Genomic DNA, 19,969 nt, shown 5'->3' on the forward strand with positions numbered 1-19,969 from the left:
CTAAGACAAGATTCCCCAGAATAATAGGAATGAGGAGTCTTTTCTCACAAACTTGAATATAAAGCAGTGAGTTCTTTGCACATTTTTTAGCTTTTATGTTTTTATGCCTCCTACCACAAGATACCAGAACATCTATAAAGCAGCACATATTATTTTGGTAGTTCACATTCTCCAAGAGACAAAAAAATAAAGGCAGCTGAGACAAAATCTTCATGTCAGAACTGAACCACAGTGAAAAGTAAACCATTGTCAACACTTTAATATAAGTTATAATGAAATTGCTTTTCACTAGCATTTTATATCTGCCAACCTGAAGATTCTCAGGGAGCCTCAATAGAAAGAAACTCTATTATTATGGCCCCCTTGCACCACAGTAGTCTAAAACTGCCTTACGTTTTTTTCTACTGCTCTGCTCCATAACAAAGTTCAGCAAAACTGCAGCTCCAGAAGTATGGCAACCATCCCTACTGACAAGCTCTAAGACTACATGAGGTGCAAATCAAGTTACTGTATGTATACAGTAGCAGTGCTGACAGTATCTGCACAGGGACAAGTTTGCCTCAGTAATCACATAGCAGACAAGACATGCGAGTCAATGTTGGAGTTCTCATATGACTTTAAGTGTATAAAACTTCACACAGTGCCAAAAAGATATGAGCTCTGCCTCTTACTACTAATAGCACAGGAAAACGTGATTGTTCATTTTAAAGGTGATATCAGAGTAATATTCAAATCCCAATGGGATTTAATTTTAATGAATATTTTTGAACACAGCCACATTAAAGAAATTACTTGAAAGAAAGCAACTAACACAGTTATCAAAATTTTTTTTCAATGTCCATTATCTGCATGAAGGACAAAAGGAAAGGAGATGCATGCAGTGGGATCAAGACTAAAGAAAAGAACTGTCATCTCAAGGCAATGTTATAAAAAGCCCATCTGCACACAAACAAAAAGCACAGAAAGACAATGGTGGGTGGTGGAATCCAAATACATCCCCCCAACTCGTCACAGGATCCATCAGCCTATCAAAGGCTTATCTCCACAAGCCAAAAGGAAATCTGGAAGAACAACAGCATATTGGAGTAACCCAAGTTGTTGATTCAGAAAGGACATATGCCCAGGTTCATCACAAGGATATCCCAGCGAAACCTCTGCCCTATGGTCCAAGTCTGATACCACCCCCCATATGTGAACATGACCAGCAACCAGGTAGTGAGCTTGTGAGCCCACCTAATGGCAGGATTCACATTGTACACATTTCCCACTAACAGTTCTTCATCCTCATCAGTCAAAGAGGGAACAGGATGACACCCATGGTGGTGTTTGTATTGATTGTTGTGGCCTGACACACATTACAAACATGAGGAAGCATAGTTTTGTGCATATGTCTACTGGATTACATGCTCAGCCTTGCTACTGGTTTGACCTGCAGGGGGCATGGAGCTACATCAGCCTCACCTCTGTTGTGTCACAGGATTCATTTTACCCTTTTCATTTTCATTCCCTAATGGAATGAAGGATTTTGTCAAACAGGACTCAGACATTCATTGCCAGTAAGATCAGATATTCTTAGTACAGGAACATTTTTTTCTACTTAAGATACTAGAATCACTCACAGAGTCACTCAGGTTGGAAAAGACTTAAGTTAATCAAGGACAAATAGGCTTAAAGCCCACAAACCTGCTACCAAGAATGACACAATGATCTCCTTCACTGTTTGGAACCATTAAACAGTATTCTAAACACTCCTAAAAGCACAATACATAGTTCTAAGGACAGATAAAATGGCAAGTGCAGATAAGCAGCATTCACCCATCCAGAGTCGATTTCCGCCTTACTGTAAATTAGATATCAGAATTTGAATGACTGATAGCAAGAATAATATTTCTAAGAGTTAAAATGAACAACCATCACAGGTCCAATGGTAAAGTTTTATATCATTCTTATTTCATAGGTTCTCTACTATTCCACTGAGAGACAAAGAAAGAAATTTATTCTACGTACACAGCATGGACGTGAAAATGTCACAGAGATCTAAAATACAAATCTTCTGGCTCATTGCACTTTCTAATCAGGTGCCTAGAAAGTTCATTTGTTTGTGCTCATTTTGATGTTAGTCAAGACTTCTTATACGACTCTCTGTAAGAGAATTTACGCACTTGAAAATGCAGGAATCAATGGATTAGTTATTGATAGACTTATTTCTGACTCAACAGCTTATCAAGACATCACCTCCTAACAGAGCTGCTATGCATGGAGGAATGAAAGGCGTTGTTTCCCTGACACCCGGCTTCACTCATCTCCTCCCATCCCCTTAATTAACACATGAGATCACCTACGCCTACATAAAAAAAATTCCTCAAAAATAAAATCCAACACATACAAGGGTAACCACATTCATGATCACTGAAAGAATTTCCTAGTTCTGCCAGTGCTTTACTCCAGACTTGATTCAATGCCTTTCTCAGGAACAGAGGACAGCCAGTAATATGAGAATGGGACACCCAGGGAAAAACCTGATGGCATCTATTGAGGGAATGGCTACTATTGATGGCTACTATTGAGGGAATAAGGCTTGCTAAGTGATTCAGAGAGTACCATCCATCTCTGAGCCTGTTAACAACTGGAGGTCATGTTTAACACAAAACTGACATATGCAGGATGCCTTGTCAGCCAATAAATTCAGGATTACTATTATAAACACAGATGCTCTATTAAACACAGTTTTAATTGCTTTGAATTTTATCTAAATGTAAAAAATAAATGCAACGATAGATTCTCTCTCCGTCATATTTTGCTTCCAGTTATTATTGTAGCTTTCAGAACTGAGGTCCTTACGCTCAGTTTCTGGCTAACTGAGCAATTTAGGTTGAAGGCGATTAACCATTTGCAGACAATAACTCCAAGAATAACCCAAACAGGAGAAAACAGATATTTTCTGCAGAATGCTACTAACACTTCTGCTTTGTGAATCTTCCACGAACCAAAGTTCAATTGACAGGTATGGCTGGTCTCAGGATCAAAGAGAGGAGGTGGGTAGGAAATAAGGAAATTACTTAGCAGCAAACATTACTTACATCAAGGACAAAATATTACATCAGTTGGGTCTTACCTTTCTTTTCCATAACCAGAGAGAAGCCCTTGGACTTAAACAGCCAAGGGAACAATAAGCAAAACACCAGGAAAAAAAAATACTCACAGGTTTTTGTAGAACTTCCAACAGTGTTTAATGAGATTTTTACTGAGATAATTTGGACTATGTATGTTGGTATCAATGCAACTTGACTAACAACAGCTGCTTACTGTACGCAGACGAGATTTGTAAAACAAGACTAAAAATTTATTTTTTACTTAGCATATAAACCATTGTCCATACTTAGAGCAAAAGCTTGCGTACAGCACCTTGTAGGTCTCCGGAGTTAAAATTTACTATAAACACTATCCACATATTGAACCAGGAGGATTTTATCCAAAAAAGGATGCTAACCATACTTAAAGTGGTGGACTTAATCCAGTATCTCACCACTGGCTGAACAACCTAAATTTTGTTAAATACACAAACATTATGAAGATAAGCTGTATTTCTTTATAAACACCATTTAGACTACATTTAATGCTGCAATTGGACAATCAAGAAAAAAAAAACAAAAACACAGCTGTGCCAAATTGGCAGGTAGCAGATGGATAGCTTTATGCAGTATATGGAAGTTACTTTAGTAAGAGTCATAATCTAGAGCAAAAGAAGTTTAGAGCTGAAACCTTATCCTAAATCATAAAAAAAAAAATCTTCAAATTCACAAAAAAACTTCTTCTCATTCAAGGTAGTCAGTAGCACAGTATACTAGCTTTGCCATGGAAGATATGCTTCATGATATACCCAAAAGGAAACAAAGGACTAGACTTCCTTTGTCCACTTGACTTCTCCCTTATTTTTCATTCTTGGAGGCAGGGCTTACCAGATCAAACATTTCATGCATATTCTGGACCCAAGTTAACCTACAGACTCAACACTTGCACCCTACCATGTGGATCTGAGGTTTATGGCACTAGTTCTGTGAATCCTGTACTTTTGTTTAGCACAAAGAACAGCAATGCCTGAAACATGTAAAGCACATAAGTCAAGTCATACAAAATTGTCTCACATTAAGGTTGCGGGTAGCAGATTTGATGCCCCTGAAACAAGAGTAAGAACCACTACTGTACCTCTTCATAATTCATTTCTCCAGTTATACAAAGCTCATCAATCTACAGTGATTTCATAAGACAGAAACTATGAAGTATCCTCTGTTACTATCCCAAATCTCCATGCAAAACTCTGGAATATTACTAGAGAGAAAAATTAACCTAAAGTTCAAAATTCTACACAGGAACAACTGACTTGGATCTTTGTTTTCCTCACCAAATGAACAGTAAAACTTCCACTCAAGGTAAGTTCATGGAGTATATATCACTAGAGGATGTCACTGCAGTACGGCTAAATCTTTCTTCTAAAAGAGTAGGAAAACCAGTACCAGAGAAAATTGCTGACTACATGAAAAGTGCTGTTTGCTACAAATGAGGTATCACAATTTCTGATAACTCATTAGGAAGACAATATTAAAGAATTGTTGTGATTTAGCATTACTAGAAGAACAGAACAGTCTTCTTCCCTTCCCCACTCACATTCTCATCAAGAAACACACACAGACATATACAGACCATCAAGAAACTAATGATGATCATAAAGCACATTTCATTGGGAGAGATATGATATGAAATGTACACAGATGAAAACCTTAATTTCCTGGGTAAAGGCACAAAGACAAGAGCACTGTGTATAGCTTTGCTCTGTAGGTATCCTTCTTAATCTGCCTTAAAGATCTGTAGGACAAAAAGAACTTCCATCCTCAATACTAAAGTTCACGTGTTTTTGCCTGCTATTTCTACATTCTGTAAATACAACTTCACATCTGGAAAATCTGCTCAAGTACTACAGCCATAGCTCAATTTCCCAGATATTTTGCTAGTCATTTACTTACAGAAGCCAACAGCTGAGTCATGAAAGTCTGCTGTAACACCTTGATGCTGATATATGACAAAGAATTAGTAGAACATAAACAACAGAGGAAGGAAAAAGAATACAAAGTTGAATGTGGTGTTGGGGAATACAGGTTAGGGGCGAATTTTGTAGAGTTGGGATAATGCTTGGACTCACTGATCCGGAAAGATTCCATGATTCTATAAATATATCCTATGTCTTAATTCAAAATTATTATTATTCTTAGGGGATGGAGAACACACAAGAGAATACTTCCATCAGTTTATTTTAGTATCATTGGAATTAAAAGCAAACCACTATTTTTCCTCACCAGCAAAAAAACTTCACAGAGAGCAAAGAAGTTATTTCCAATGACTGTGAGTCAAAGAACTCGTAACATCTTTTTCCTTATGGAACACCTAGAAGATTAAAAAAGTATATTCTTTCTTTGACAGTCTAATTCTTTTACGAAATTAACTTCTTACTATGTGAAAAAATTCCACTGGTAGCAGTAGAGCTTTTGGGAAGAGAAAGACTTGCATAAACCAAGATACACAGAAGAACTCCTTTCATTAGGTGACTTCTTATTCCTAATATCCTCAATCTCCCAGAGATAATTTTACCTTTCTTGAAAGAAAAATCATGTAAGTAATGGCAAAGTTACAAAGTTTAGGCCTAGACAGTCATTTCTTGAGTGTGTATAACACATCTCACTTTTTTTCTACCTACCGGAAATTATATACCCTCTTATCTTTACAGCAGTTGCTATGAAATCAGTGAATATAATTTTATGTTATAAAGAATTTTAGAATACATTTATTTTTTGTCTACATAAGATACCTTTCTAATAGTATTTTGCTAGCATGCAGGAGTTTTTAATCTTTATGAGCCTTACAAACTATCTGTCAGAATGGGGAACACTGGAGATAGAAAACAGGCTTGCTTCCACAGTGATCTCCTAGGTAGGTAATTTCACAGTTACCTATTTGCCATTTCTCTGTGGAATAAGAAAAAAAATTCCTATCCTCATCATTTGCATAAGGACAACAAGCTAGAAGAAGCATGTGTTGGTTGTACAACAAAACTGGGTGTTTCTGGGGATTTATTAGGGTAGTAAAAGGGATTCATCACTAAAAGTACACAATTCATCAGCATCTTAGGAATAATACAGTACAACTCAAACACTCAAAAGTAGTCTAGTAGTCTCTCAAAATGTTGCTAACTTACAAGAACTAAGCAGCAGAGAATAAGTGAATCCACAAACGATTGCCCACAAGAAAAGAAATAATATATTTTATTTAATAGCTGAAAATCAAATTCTTTAAAATATTTATTTTTTATTCCTGACACACTATAATTTTCCCCTTTGTTGCAAAAGAAATTTCAATAAATTCATTGAAATAATCATAGAATGGTTTGGATCGGAAGAGGCCTTAAAGATCATCTAGTTCCAACCCCCCTGCCATGGGCAGGGACATGTCCCACTAGATCAGGTTTCTCAAAGCTTAATCCAACCTGGCCTTGAACATATTCAGGGATGGGGCAGTCGCTGTCTCCCCTGGCAACCTGTGCCAGTGTCTCACCACCTTCGTTACAGAATTTCTTCACAATGTCTAACCTAAATTTTAAAGCCTAATAGTTTAAAGCTATTACCCTTCGTCCAATTGCTACATGTCCGGGGTAAATGTCCCTTCCCAGGTTTCCTGTAAGCCCCTTCAGATACTGGAAAGCTGCTATAAGGTCTCCCCAGAGCCTTCTCTTTTCCACGCTCAACCTCAACTCTCTCAACCTTCAAAGGAGAAGTGCTCCAGCCTTCTGATCATCTTTATGGATCTCCTCTGGACTCACTCCAACAGCTCCATGTGTTGGAGGGCTTCCAGTGCTGGGAACTCCAGAACTGTACACAGTTCTGGACACAGCTGCTCTTCGCTTATCCAGCAATGTTGTAACCTCTCACAGAAGACCACCATATTTGTCAGGCATGATTTGCCCCTAGTGGAGCCATGTTGGCTGTCACCAATTACTTCCTTAACACCTTTGCCTGTTTTTGTACTTGGTATGAAATGTCAAAATGTTTAAGTTGCCTTGGACTCATATACTTAGTATTATTAGCTGCTTCACTAAATCAGACACAGAGAGATCAAAGCATCAGAAAACTTGGGTAGAGAAGCAAAAAATGCTGCTGGAAAGCATACCCTTGTTCCAAGGTAAAATTCCAAGTGACCACAATACCCACCTCAATAAGTGTATATCACTGTAACATTTGGGATACTTGATTTTTCACTTTTAGCCTTTCACTAAATAGCTGTCCTTTCTCTTAAGCAACAAATTAGAACTACCCTCTGCCATTCCATTCCCTCATCCTAATAAAAACCCCAAAAGCCTCAAGAACAAACAAGCAGCATAATTTTGTGCATCCAGACTTTAAATCTCCTAAAGAAATATCAGCAGGTGGTTTATGCCAGTCTAGGAATGATAGGTAGAGGCACTATGCTCAACAGTACTAACTTTGCACACATAATCAGCAACAACGAGATCATTGGTTCCTATGCTAGAAATCACAGAACCATTCTGGTTGGAAAAAAACTTTAAGATCAAGTCCACAGAGAACCTAACTCTACCAAGCTCAGAGCTTGAACTATGTTCCTAAGCACATCTATATGTCTCGTGAATACCTCCAAGGATGGTCATTCAACCACCTCCCTGTGAAGCCTGTTCCACTGTTTAATAATCCTTTCAGTGAAGAATTTTCTTCTGATATCCAATCTAAATCTCCCCTGGCACAACTTGAGACTGTCTCCTATTGTCCTGTTGCTTACTACTTGGGAGGAGGCACCAACGCCCATCTCACTACAAACTCCTTTCAGGTAGAGTTTTAGAGAGCCTCCTTTTCAGCAGACTGAACAACCACAGTTCACACACTGCTCACAAGGCTTTGCTACCCTTCTCTGGACTCATTCCAACACCTTGATGTCTTCCTTGTAGGGTGTAACCTCACCAGTGCTGGGTACCAGGGGACAATCACTTCCCTAGTCCTGCTGGGCCACACCATTCCTGATACAAGCCCAGATGCCATTGGCTATCTTGCCCACCCGGGCACATTAATGGCTCATATTCATACAGCTGTAAGTCAATACCTGCAGGTCCTTTTCCTCTGGGCAGCTTTCCAGCCACTCTTCCCCAAGCCTGTAGCATTGCATAGTCTTGTTGTAGCCCAAGTGCAGGACCCAACGCTTGGCCTTGTTGAATCTCACACAGTTGACCCAGCCCATAAATCCAGTCTGTCCAGGTCCAGCTGTAGAGCTGTCCTACCCACAAGCAGATAAACACTCCTGCCCAAGTTAGTGTCATCTGCAAACTTACTGAGGATGCACTCAATCTCCTTGTGAAGTTCCATTCATTCGGTGGAATTTTGAATTTTCTTTGCCTCAAATGACAGTTTGGCAAATGGAATACTGGGGGGTACACTCACACTACCTGAGTGGAGCTAGCAGTGAGCTTATGCCCCTGGCAACCTGGCTAATGACAGCTAAGGACCGAGGGCTGGCCAACAGTAGCTTTTTCAGTGGGGGCGAGGGGACCTTTCCGAGAGGTGAGATTCCTCAAGAGCAGCGAGAAACTTTGGAGGCTACATTCCCGGAGTCTGAATCAGCCACCTGAGTGGCAGGAAATTTGGGGCATTCATTTGTAGTTGCCTACCACAGGCCCGTCACCCCGCACTGGACCTATGTTGCATCTGGAATTGGATCACCATCCCAAAGAAGAAAGATCACTGGACGCCACCAGATCTGTGGGTGGTAATATCCTTCTCTTTCTCTCTCTCACTCGTTTCTATCTCTCCAACATTCCTTTCTCTCACCCTCCACCTCCCCCACACCCCACCTTCCTTCTTTTCCTCACACTGTATTGTTGGGAGCGGCGAGGAAAACTCGTGCAACCAATATGGTTGATAAACAAGCTTCAACTTTATTGCACAGCAACTTTCCCTTATATATGGTCTCTGAGACCACAGCCCCGTCACTAAACCATAACATAACGTTTTATTGGACACCTGGTGTGTTTACCTGTAGCACAGCGAATCCCTGGTGCAGGTAGCACAGGATTATGGGCCAATCTAATTGGCCTCTCAAACACGGGGTTGGGCACAGCAAAGGGGTCACACGCCCTACCTTTTCGGGAATATTCAGGAACATTCTCCAACATTCCCCAACACTGTATTTGCGATATCTTCACTGGGTTTATCACTTTGCCCATGTTATTTGTCAAATAAAACTTCATGCTTGCACCTGACCTTTGGTGGTTGGACTTTGTTCTCTCCAAAAGTATAAATTATATCAGATTGTAACACCCCTGACCCAGATCATTGATAAAGAAATCAAACAGAACTAGCCCCAACACTGAGCCCTGGAAAACACCACTTGTGACAGACCACCAACTGGATTCAACTCCATTCACCGCAACCCTTTGGGCACAGCTATCCAGACAGTTTTTCACCAAGTGAAGACTACACCAGCCTAGGCCATGTAAGTATCCAGTTCCTCCAGGAAACTGCTGTTGGAAACAGTCTCACAGGCTTAACTAAGGTCTATTAAACAACATCAACAGCCTTTCCCTCATCCACTAAATGGGTCACCTTCACAAAGAAGGAACTCAGCTGGGTCAAACAGGACCTGCCTTTCATGAACCCATGCTGATTGGGCCTGATCACCTGGTTGTGCTGCATGACACTGAAGATGATCTGCTTCAGAACCTTCCCTGGCACCAACGTCAGACTAACAAGCCTTTATTTCCCCCCGATCCTCCTTCAGACTCTTCTTGTAGATGAAGGTCACATTTGCTAATCTCCTGTCTACTGGGACCTCTCCAGTTAGCCAGAGCTGCCAGTAAATGATGGAAAGTGGCTTGGTGAGCACTTCTGCCACCTCCCTCAATACCCCTGGGTGTATCCCATCTGGCCCCATAGATAAAGTAGTGCAGCAGGTCGCTACACATCTCCTCTTGGATTATGGGGGCTTCAGACTACCCATCTCTGTCTTCCAGTGCAGGGGACTGGTCCTGCTACTAAAGACTGAGGCAAAGAAGGCATTAAGTACCTCATCTTCTCCTCATCCCTAATCACTATGTTTCCCCCTGCATCAAATAAAGGACAGAGGTTTTAGTCCTCCTTTTGTTGTTAAAATTTATAGAAGCGTTTGTTATCTTTGACATCTGCGGCCAGAATTATTTCAGGCTGGACTGTGGTCCTTATGATTTTCTCCCTGCTTAGCATCATGACATCTTTATAGTCCTCCTGAGTGGCCTGCTCCTTTTTCCAAAGGCCATGAAGTTTCCTTTTTTCCCCAAGTTACAACAAGATCTCTCCTTTCAGACAGGCCAGTCTTCTTCCACACTGTCTCATCTTTCAATGGAGGGGAAAACAGCAGTGTTTCTCACCACAAGTGTGTTTCACATTGTCCACACCAAAACTCTCTGTACTTAAGCTCACAGTTATATACAGAAATACTTCAGCAGGAACTCTTTTAACACTGAAGTCATAACAACTGATCTTTAGAAGCCTACAGTATATGACCTCCTAGGTACATTCAAAGGCTTTGTAGAATGATCCACTTTAAGAAGAACTATTCTTTCCTACAAAATAATAGTACAGACAATGAAACAAGTAATTTCAACAGCAAGAGAAAAATCTGCTTTGCCATACAGAACCTGATATTCAAGCTACAGATTAAGTTTGAGAAGCACAGTGTTAGCATAACATTGAATCTAACATTGTTTGATGCAAGCATTAGTGAGTTTTATGGGCAACTGTTAATTTATTAAACATGGTATTTTAAGCTAGCCATGCAGCCTAAGTAACTTCAGTACCGAATATGTAATCAGATATTTTAACTATATCACACATAAGCTGGCAGAATTACATGTGTTAAGTTCATGCAGTCATGATTAGAGCATATGTCAAAGCCAAAGATTTTTGCTGCTTGCACTGAGTGTATTACAGATAATTAAGTTTAGAGAGACTTTGCCAATTAAATAACTTCATTATTAAGAAAATTTCATGTATCAATAAGGTTATTTCTATTGCATTAGCAATAATGTTGTTAGTTAAGCAAACCAAAGCAAAATTTAAGTCGTCTTACCACATCATCTGTCAGTGTCTTGATATGTAAGTGCTGTAAATCAAACAGGAAACCAATCATGTCAAAATTGTGCAGAAAAAAAAAGCAAACCAAAAAAACCCCCAAAACAAAAATGCCTAAACAAAAAAGGAAGTTTCAATTATAGCTATTCAAAATAAGATGCAAGGTAAACAGTATTAGATGTAAGCTAAAAAATATTGAATCGTAGCACTTGAAATGAACTAGTAATTTCTCTATTGGCTTAGAGTGCATAGCAAATTATACAAGGAATACAGCGTAGATTGAAAAAATATCTGTAATCTGATCCTTAGATAGAATAATATCAGTGTGTGTATATATATATGTATATATATTTAAATAATTTTTAAAAAATCATGGCTTGAAGCAAGTTGTATAATATTTTATAGCTAAATCTACGAGAAGGCGGCCTGCTCATAATTCAGCCACTAGAACTGGGTCCTTTCAAAATGGCTATGGGGACACCAGAAAGGAACGAGTCCAGAGATTTGAAACGGAACAGAAGAACACAGAGTTCCTCAACTGTTCAAAACTATCTGCCAAGATTCAACACTCAAAAAAACTAAGACTGTTAACTACTCTCAAGAAATACCTATGGGGCAAGTGGAGCATGAAGTTAAGAGTAGGAACTGACATAAGCATTTATGAGCTTTAACATCCAAAAATCTATAAAAGATCACTCACTGCTGTGTGAAACAACAGCCCCACAATCAACTCTTTTGCTATCCATTGCACATTGGCAAAGACAAAAAAAAAAAAAAAACCAAAAACCCACAACCAACAAAAATCACCAAACAAAACAAAAACGCATATAAAATCCCTTCCAAACTACCGCATGTGTGTACAGTTTCTTTGATATATGAAGGAGTTTACATGTAGCTATGAGGAAAATAAAAATAATTTTTAAAAGTGAGTTTAAGAAAGATGCAGTGAGTTTTAGAAGAACTGGCCAACCTAAGCCTGAATGCCAAAACCACGTAAATGAAGACTAAGGATGTACAGATAATCACACAATCCCCTCTCTACCTTTTTAAATTAGAAAATGAGGAGCAATTCATCACACATTGCCATTAACTCTATGACCAAAAGATTCAACACCAACTGTTTTTTCCCCAAACAGCTATTCAAGACTGAAACAGGGAATGCTAGGAAACATGTAGACTCAGTTAGAGATGTAAATTGGATGATTACAGTGGATTCTATTACTTTACTATCTACTTTGTCACAATATTCCCTCAGTAATTCTGCTACCTCAGTCTGTAAGCTCAATTTAGAAACTGCTGTATAATTCCACAGTATTTCCTTCTTTTAATTTCCAATACACTACTTCAGCATTTGTTTAACGTCTTTATTACACTCTCCCTGTTACTTGGAAAACAGTCTGAAAAGCAAACATGAAGGGTAAAATTATTTTAACATGACAGTTTTTACACAGCGATATTCTTTAGACATTGATGAGTTAAACTCAAAATTGGTGCTTACAGGTAAGATTATATAACAAAGTGCTAGAACACAGCACTAAAATTTAATATCATAACCCACAGTGTTAATTCATGCCAACAAAAATAACAGCATGAGGAATTTGCAGTTTTACAAAGCTGCAATAAAGTGTTTTAGGTAACATCTGCTCAGCAATCATTTCTTTAAAAGGCTAATTTAGATTCAAGGTCTTACACTGCAGCATAGCTGCAGCAATAATTCAGTCACTTCGTAATTAAAGATATTGACACAGATCCATCTTACCTTTCTTCTCTATGCCAGAGAAATGGAAGTGTTTTTGCTCTTAACTACATTTTTCTTTGATTTACAGACACTGTTAAATGCAAGTGTTAATTTTTGTATTTTTAACAGATTGGTGCAAACAAGAAAGCCTCATTGGCTCACATAAATTTGATAAAGGACTTAATCAAAAACATAACCTGAAAATCACTGAAGACAGCTCAATGGTATACAGAAATTATTAGAAATACCTCTAACTTGAACTAGAAATTGCAGCTAATCTTTTGAGGACACGTGTCTACAAGATGAAATCCCAGTGAAGTAGTGAGGTACAATCAGAAGTCACATAATACAGCACTTTGATGATTTCCAAACATTGCTAAGGTTAAAAAGAAAAATCAAGTGGTGGGCAACTGCATTTTATACCATCCTCCCCACAGATTTCAAGCTTCCTGCTCAGACTACATCTCTAAAGATAACAGGTATAATCTCTGCCATCCTTCAATTTATTTCCTCTCTATTTACCAAGCCCTAACCCTCAAGGGTGAATATAAGATATCCATACATTTAAGAATCTCAGTACCATCTTTTGCCATTTAAGAGTCCCAGTCTTCCAAAAGCTTTGAGCTGCTGAACAAAGCCAAGTTGGTATGCAATTCAAAATTAACCATCATTCCTTAAAATTACTTCCTTAAACAATTCTGTAAAAGAACAGAAAGAATTGAAGAATTACCACTCATTTGTTTCTTCTGAAAAGCTAATTTCAGAAGAAAGGCGGTAGTTCAAGATTACATTTGACTGGAATCAACTGCTCTAAGCGTTTAGCCCAAAGATTAATTTTCTGTGAGGAGAAAAAAAAAAAAAAAAAAAAAAAAAAAAAAAAAAAAAAAAAAAAAAAAAGTAAATGTTAACAATGTCAGCTTTGTCAACCAGCAATCCAATTTCACCTCAAGGTTTGTCAGAGAATCAAATTCTTTTTGAGATTAGCATATCTGCTGTGACAGATCAATATGTTAATATGTTGCATTGATTGGAAGGGTCCAAGGTGGAATTTTTTCAAGGACTTTGCATTGAGGAATATTAGACTAATACAATCTGGATAACTTCAGTTAACTGCACCTAACATCCAATTTCATCCACATTTGACAAATGTACAAGAGATCAGAAACATAATTCAGGTGACATGAACAAGTATGGCACTGTACATATGCCAAATACAGAAGGCTACAGCCTGTATCTAAGACTGGGCTACAGAGTATTCAAAGATGTGAGTTAAGTTTTATGTATTTTGACACAAAAATAATATAACTAATAAAAGCATACTGAAGATGTATTACAGGAAGAGTTAGATGTAAACAACAATAGACCATCTGCCCCTCTCAAAACCAAAGTAGCCTTCTAAGGCAGGAGATTTTACAAATTTTAGATTTAATAGCCACAGGACAAATATTCTGTACTGCACTATCTTAGAACAGAAATTTATGGAGTGATAGAAAGAAAAGCTTATTTCATAGTACCCCTCAAGTGAAGTATCCCAATCAAATAAACCCATTGATGTCTACAACAATTACACTCAGCATATTCTAGGATTCAAGAAGTTTGTTCAGTCATTCTAACTGTACCACTGCTTATGTTTCTTCACTAGAAGTTATTAGCCAGGAGAAGACAAGGTTTAGAAACTACAAGCTCTTTGAATTTAGTGGCACAGAGCAGCCTTAAGTAACCATTATATGCCACAGATGACACTTGTAAACTACACCCTCCACAACAGTGTACACAGAGGCACTAAACTCTTCAAAAAATATTCACCTCTGACTCTTCTTAAGGTCACCCAGTGAGTTCAAGTCATACCTAGAACAAAATCTAGGTTCAGAGAACTGTCATTCTTTAGTTCCCTTTTAATACCTCAGGGCAGGCTACACGAGACAAGGACAGGTCACCTGAAGGGACACACAATGATCATCTAGTCCGAGTGCTTGACCAAAAGTTAAAGCATGTTTTAAGAATTGCTTAAATGTCTCTTAAATACTGACAGGCTTGGGGCATCAGTCACCTCCCTAGGAAGTTTGTTCCAGTGTTTGACCATCTGATTAGTAAAGAAATGCTTCCTAGCAACAGTCTAAACATCCTCTGGTGCAGCTCTGAACCATTCCCAAGCATTCTCTCACCAGATACCAGGAAGAAGAGCTCATTTCCACTTCCCCTCCTCAGGAAGCTGTAAAGGCAATGAGGTTACCCCTCAGCCTCCTTTTCTCCAAATCAGACAAGACCAAAGTCCTTAGCCACTTGTCACAGGACACACCTTCCAGCCCCTTCACTAGTTTCATTGCACTCCTCCAGACTCATTGAAGGACCTTCACAGTCCTCTTAGATTGCAGCCAGGCACACTAATGCACAAAATACCCAAATTGCTGCAGCACCAGTGCTAAATACAGCTGGATAATGAACTCTTTTGACAATTTTCAAGAATTTTTGATATGGCATTCTCATTAATTAAGCTATTCTCACTCATTTATGCTTAAGGAGTTTCAGAAACTGGACAAGGGGAACAGGAAGATGACACGAAGAAAAAACAAAAAACAAACCCCCCAAAAAAACAACAAAAAAAACCCAAACCACAAAAAAAAAAAAACCAAAAAAACCCCAAAAAACAGGAAAAAAAGAAAAATAAACAAAAAACAGGAAAAAAAAAACCAACCCACCAACATGATAAAGCTCAAAGCTAAGTCAGATACTCAAATTCAGCTCCCTTTATTTTCTCTAGCTGAGTCAAAAAATAACAGTCACCTCAAAAAGACAGCTGATCCCCATATTTGCATGTACTCAAAACTACCCTTGCCTAGCCTGGAAAGTCTAAACATATATCAAACAAGCTCATCTGCACCAAAGAGAAGGCCTTATTTCACTAAGAAGTCAATCAAACTTCATCTAAGATGATGGCTTGTATTGTATACCTGGCAGGGTTATACTCCCTATAAATTACTGTATTTCTATTTTAACACATGGTTATAAACAAAAAACAAAAATCAAACAAAAAAAAAAGTGAACATGATGGCAAGACCCTATGTTCTGTTTTAACATAGGGAAAAAATTAGGAAATTATTGCCATTTGTTTTGCATTTGTGTAAGAAAACAGCAGTTAAAGTATGAATAAGAAGTAAAACCTCTTTACTAAGTGCTTGTCAGTCAGAATCACAGAATCAAAGCATGGTGGGGGGGTTGGAAGGGACCTCTGGAGATAATTTAGTCCACCCCCCCTCTATAGCTAGAGCAGGTTGCACATGATGACATCCAGGCACATTTTTAGTATCTCCAGAGAACACCACAACCTCTCTGGGCAGTCTGTTCCAGTGCTTTGTCACCCTCAAAGCAAACAAGGTTTTCCTCATGTTCTGATGGAACTTCCTGTGCTCCAGTATGTGCCCATTGCCCCTTTTCCTGTCACTGAGCAACACTGAAACCTGCCCTCTGGATACTCATAAGCATTGATAAGTTCTCTTCTCAGACTCCTCCAAGCTTAACAGACCCAGGCCTTTCCTCATAAGACAGTAGCTCCCATCCCCTAACCATCTTCATAGCCCTTCATTGGATTCTCTCCTTTGTCTGTTTTGAACTGGAGGCGTAGAATTGGACACTCCAGATGAGACCTCATTAGGGGAGAGAAGAGGCAGAGGATTAACTCCCTCTACCTGATGGCCACGCTCCTCTTAATGCACCCAGTGACACCATTGATCTTCCTAGCCACAAGGTCACTCTGTTGCCTCACCTTTCCAGAGATGAAGGTGAGGCTTTAGTTTCCTGAGTCCTCCTTCTTGCCCGTTTTGAAGACTGGAGTGACACTGGCTTTCCTCCAGTCCTCAGGCACCTCTAGTGTTGTCCATTACCTTTCAAAGATGAGAACGAATGACTACCAACATCATCTGCCAGCTACTTCATTCAGCACTTGTGGGATTTATGGGTGTCCAGATTGACTAAATGATCTCTAACCTCTTTGATTAAGGGAAAGTCTTCCTTTCTCCTGACTTATTTCTTGCCTCCAGGATCTGGGATTCCTGAGGACCAGCCTCAGCAGTAAAAACTGAAGCAAAGAAGGCATTCATTAACTGTCTCCTCCATCACCAGGACACCTCATTCAGAAGTGAGCACACATTTTTCAGGTGTTCCTTTTGCTACTGTTTCACTTGATGAAACCCTTCTTGTTTCCTTGACATCCCTGGCCAGACTTCATTCTAAGTGGACCTTAGCCGTCCTCATTGCATTCCTGCATGGTGTGACAATGTTGCCAGTTCCAATGTGGCCACTCCCTTTTTCCACATTCTATAAACCTCCATCTTCCATTTGAGATTTTTCCAGAAGCTCCTTGCTCCTCCATGCTGGTCTCTCCCTCCTCTGCTTGATCCAAAGGTATGCACCAGTCTTGAGGCTGGAGCAACTGGTGCTTGAATATTAATCAGCTCTCTTGGATGTCCCTCTACTTTCTAGAGCCCTAACCTATAGGATTACTCCAAGTAGGTCTTTGAAGAGGCAAAAGTTAGCTCTCCTGAACACACACAAATCCATATCTCCTATTCATCACAGGAATAATGCAGCCATCAAGTCATACACCAACTATCCAACATTTTATACTGAGCAGACGATATAGATTTTTATTTAAGGATTCTGTGCTAAAGCATATCCAGCCGTGTCACCTCCATGACTAAAATGCATCTGCCTCCAATAAATATAGAGCCCACTTTGAAGGCAAGGCAGCTATACTTGGTCTTGCTGTTTCACACATGCCCATTTTAACAGGGGAAAAAAAAAAATCATGCATAAAAACTTGGTTCAAATATCAATCCATGCAGCCACAGTATGCAAAAGATTCCAGAAAATAAGAATGCCAGGAGCAAGCTGCAACCTTCCAGAACAGGTTTGGCCAGCCTACAGTTTAATACTGCTTACTGGCTGCCTTCAACTAGCAGCATATTAAGTATGGTACATCTTTTTGAACCTGTGCTCAAGTGTCAGGCAATCAACTACTGAATATAAAACAAAGCATAGAATCAATAATCTACTGTATGTTATCTTCTATGGTACCTATTCTGTAAGCACATAATACGGGTCAGAGCAGGTGAGATCAGAGTCAGCTAAACAGGCCAACATATGTAACACCTAAATATGAACACGGTATGCATTTGTTCTACATGTTGTGGATACAAACTGTAGAATGTTTGTCACAGCTTTAATAATTACAAATTTCATAATGCCCAAACAAAAATTTGCGATACAGGGTTGCTTTTTAGTCAAGAGCATATTTTACTAACACTGGTTAGTCAACAATTATTAGCTGTTTCAGGTTTACCAGCTTCTCAGTGTGCTAGTCAAAAGTTTGTAAACGCAGAGCTTGGGAGGAGAAATGACAATGTCCCATCAACTTGAAGACTCAACTCTATGCTGTTCGCATCACTAAAATACGCACATTTAAAAAAATCCAGCTCTAAAAAAAGTAACATCATTTAAAAGCTGAAGGTGTGTTCTGCTCCCCGTACACCCAAAACTGTCAAAGAGTGACTAAGAAAAGAAAGCTTTATGATGAAGAGGAGAAACCTGAAATTGCTCTGTCCTGTCAGGCAGGCAAGAAAGAGGCGAGCTGCAGTGGACAGGCTCATATTTAGGAGACCTGTTGAAATCGACGTCACCGTTTCGTAGCCCGTCTAACCCTACCAGGCCCCTCGGTTCCTCAGAGGGGTCCAGGTCAGTGACTCGCCCAGGGGGGAAGGGCAGGCCCGCCGCTGGGTCGGGCCCTTTGGGCTCAGGCCCAGCAGGGAGGCGTCCCGCTGAGCCGGACCTGGCCACACCGCCCACAGGCCTCACGCCTCAGGCAACCCCAGAGCGTCCGGCGCCAGGGTGAGCTTGGGGGCGGCCTGGGATCGAATCGTACTTACAAACTTGGGCTTCCTGCCGTCCGCCGCCTCCTCGGGTCCGCCAGCACTCCCGGCCCCCGGCAGGACCTTCCGACGAAGCCCCTTGTTCTCCCGCCCTCCGCGACCCGGTGGCGAGGAAGGGGCGCAGTAACGCGGCCGCCTCGGCTCCATGGCTGCGCCCGGGAGAGGAGAGGAAGGGAGAGGAGCAGAGGCGGCCGCCCGCGATCGGGCCCAGGCCCGGCGGCCTTGGCCGAGCTGGGCTCCAGCGATTAGCGCGGCTTAGCTGGGCTCGGCCGGGCAGGGCACCGCGGGAGGCGAGGGGGGGGGAGGGAGAAGGAACTGGGGGAGGAGGAGAGGCTCAGAGCTAAAGCCCGCGGCCGCCTCAGCGCGGCAAAGGATTTAGCGCGGAGCCTCTAATCCCCACAGCGGCACCGCCACGCCGGAGCGCGGGGAGGGGGAAGAAGGGGCAAAGACGCGCGCTGCCAACGGCCGCTCCCCAGACCGCTGTCAGAGCCCAGGAATGTCCCGCAGTACGAATCGTCCCGCCACTGCCGGTCCCGCCTCCACCCTCCCAGCGCCAGCCAATCCACGCCGCCGGGCAGGAAACGTCGTTTCCCGGTTGGCTGTGGCGTTCTGCCAATCGCCGGTGAATCAGCTGTTCTCAGCGAGGCGCTCCAGTGACCGCCGCGTTTGCTCCCTCCCTCCGGACTACACGTTCCAGAATGCAGTGCGACCCATGCGCGTCGAGGGAGAGCGGGCTGTGCGGAGGGATGCGCCATGGGAGTTGTAGTTCCGAAGGGGAGGGGCCACAGAGGAGACCCCGGGTCAATCCGGAATGGGGTGGCCCTGAACGGCGGTTGTGAGGGCACATAGGCTTTCTTGAGCGTTGGGGCGACTCGGTTTGGTTTGGTGCCCAGGACGTTTTATGCTGCCACGTAACTGCGGCGGCCCCGCGGTCCGCCCTGACAGGGCGGTTCCCCTCTCAGCGAGCAAACAGGTGCGAAGCCCAAACAAGGTCCCCTGGCAGGGGAGGGTCAGTCCTCGGGGGCGGGGGTGAGGCGTGCAGCCCCCCCAACTCTGCTGGGGCAGAAGGGCTCTGTGAAAACACAAAAGATGGGCGAGTTCCCGTGTTTTCAGGTACAGTCACCTCCATCGAAGGCGTTAAGATACAGTTT

General features: G+C 41.1%; 1 protein-coding gene across 1 annotated transcript in view; it reads right to left on the reverse strand.

The window, feature by feature from the left end:
• The window catches only part of DIAPH3 (diaphanous related formin 3), a 210,374-nt gene extending 191,116 nt beyond the window's left edge, over positions 1-19,258 (reverse strand). The window contains exons 1-2 of the mRNA XM_071740516.1: positions 18,816-19,258; positions 11,155-11,187 (exon numbers count right to left, since the gene is read on the reverse strand). Coding sequence (XP_071596617.1) covers positions 11,155-11,187; positions 18,816-18,965 — 183 coding nt within the window. The 5' untranslated portion in view covers positions 18,966-19,258. The remainder of the gene's footprint in view (positions 1-11,154; positions 11,188-18,815) is intronic.
• Between the last annotated feature and the right edge of the window lie 711 nt (positions 19,259-19,969).

This window comes from Heliangelus exortis, chromosome 1 (genome assembly GCF_036169615.1).
Source record: "Heliangelus exortis chromosome 1, bHelExo1.hap1, whole genome shotgun sequence".
NCBI lineage: Eukaryota > Metazoa > Chordata > Aves > Apodiformes > Trochilidae > Heliangelus > Heliangelus exortis.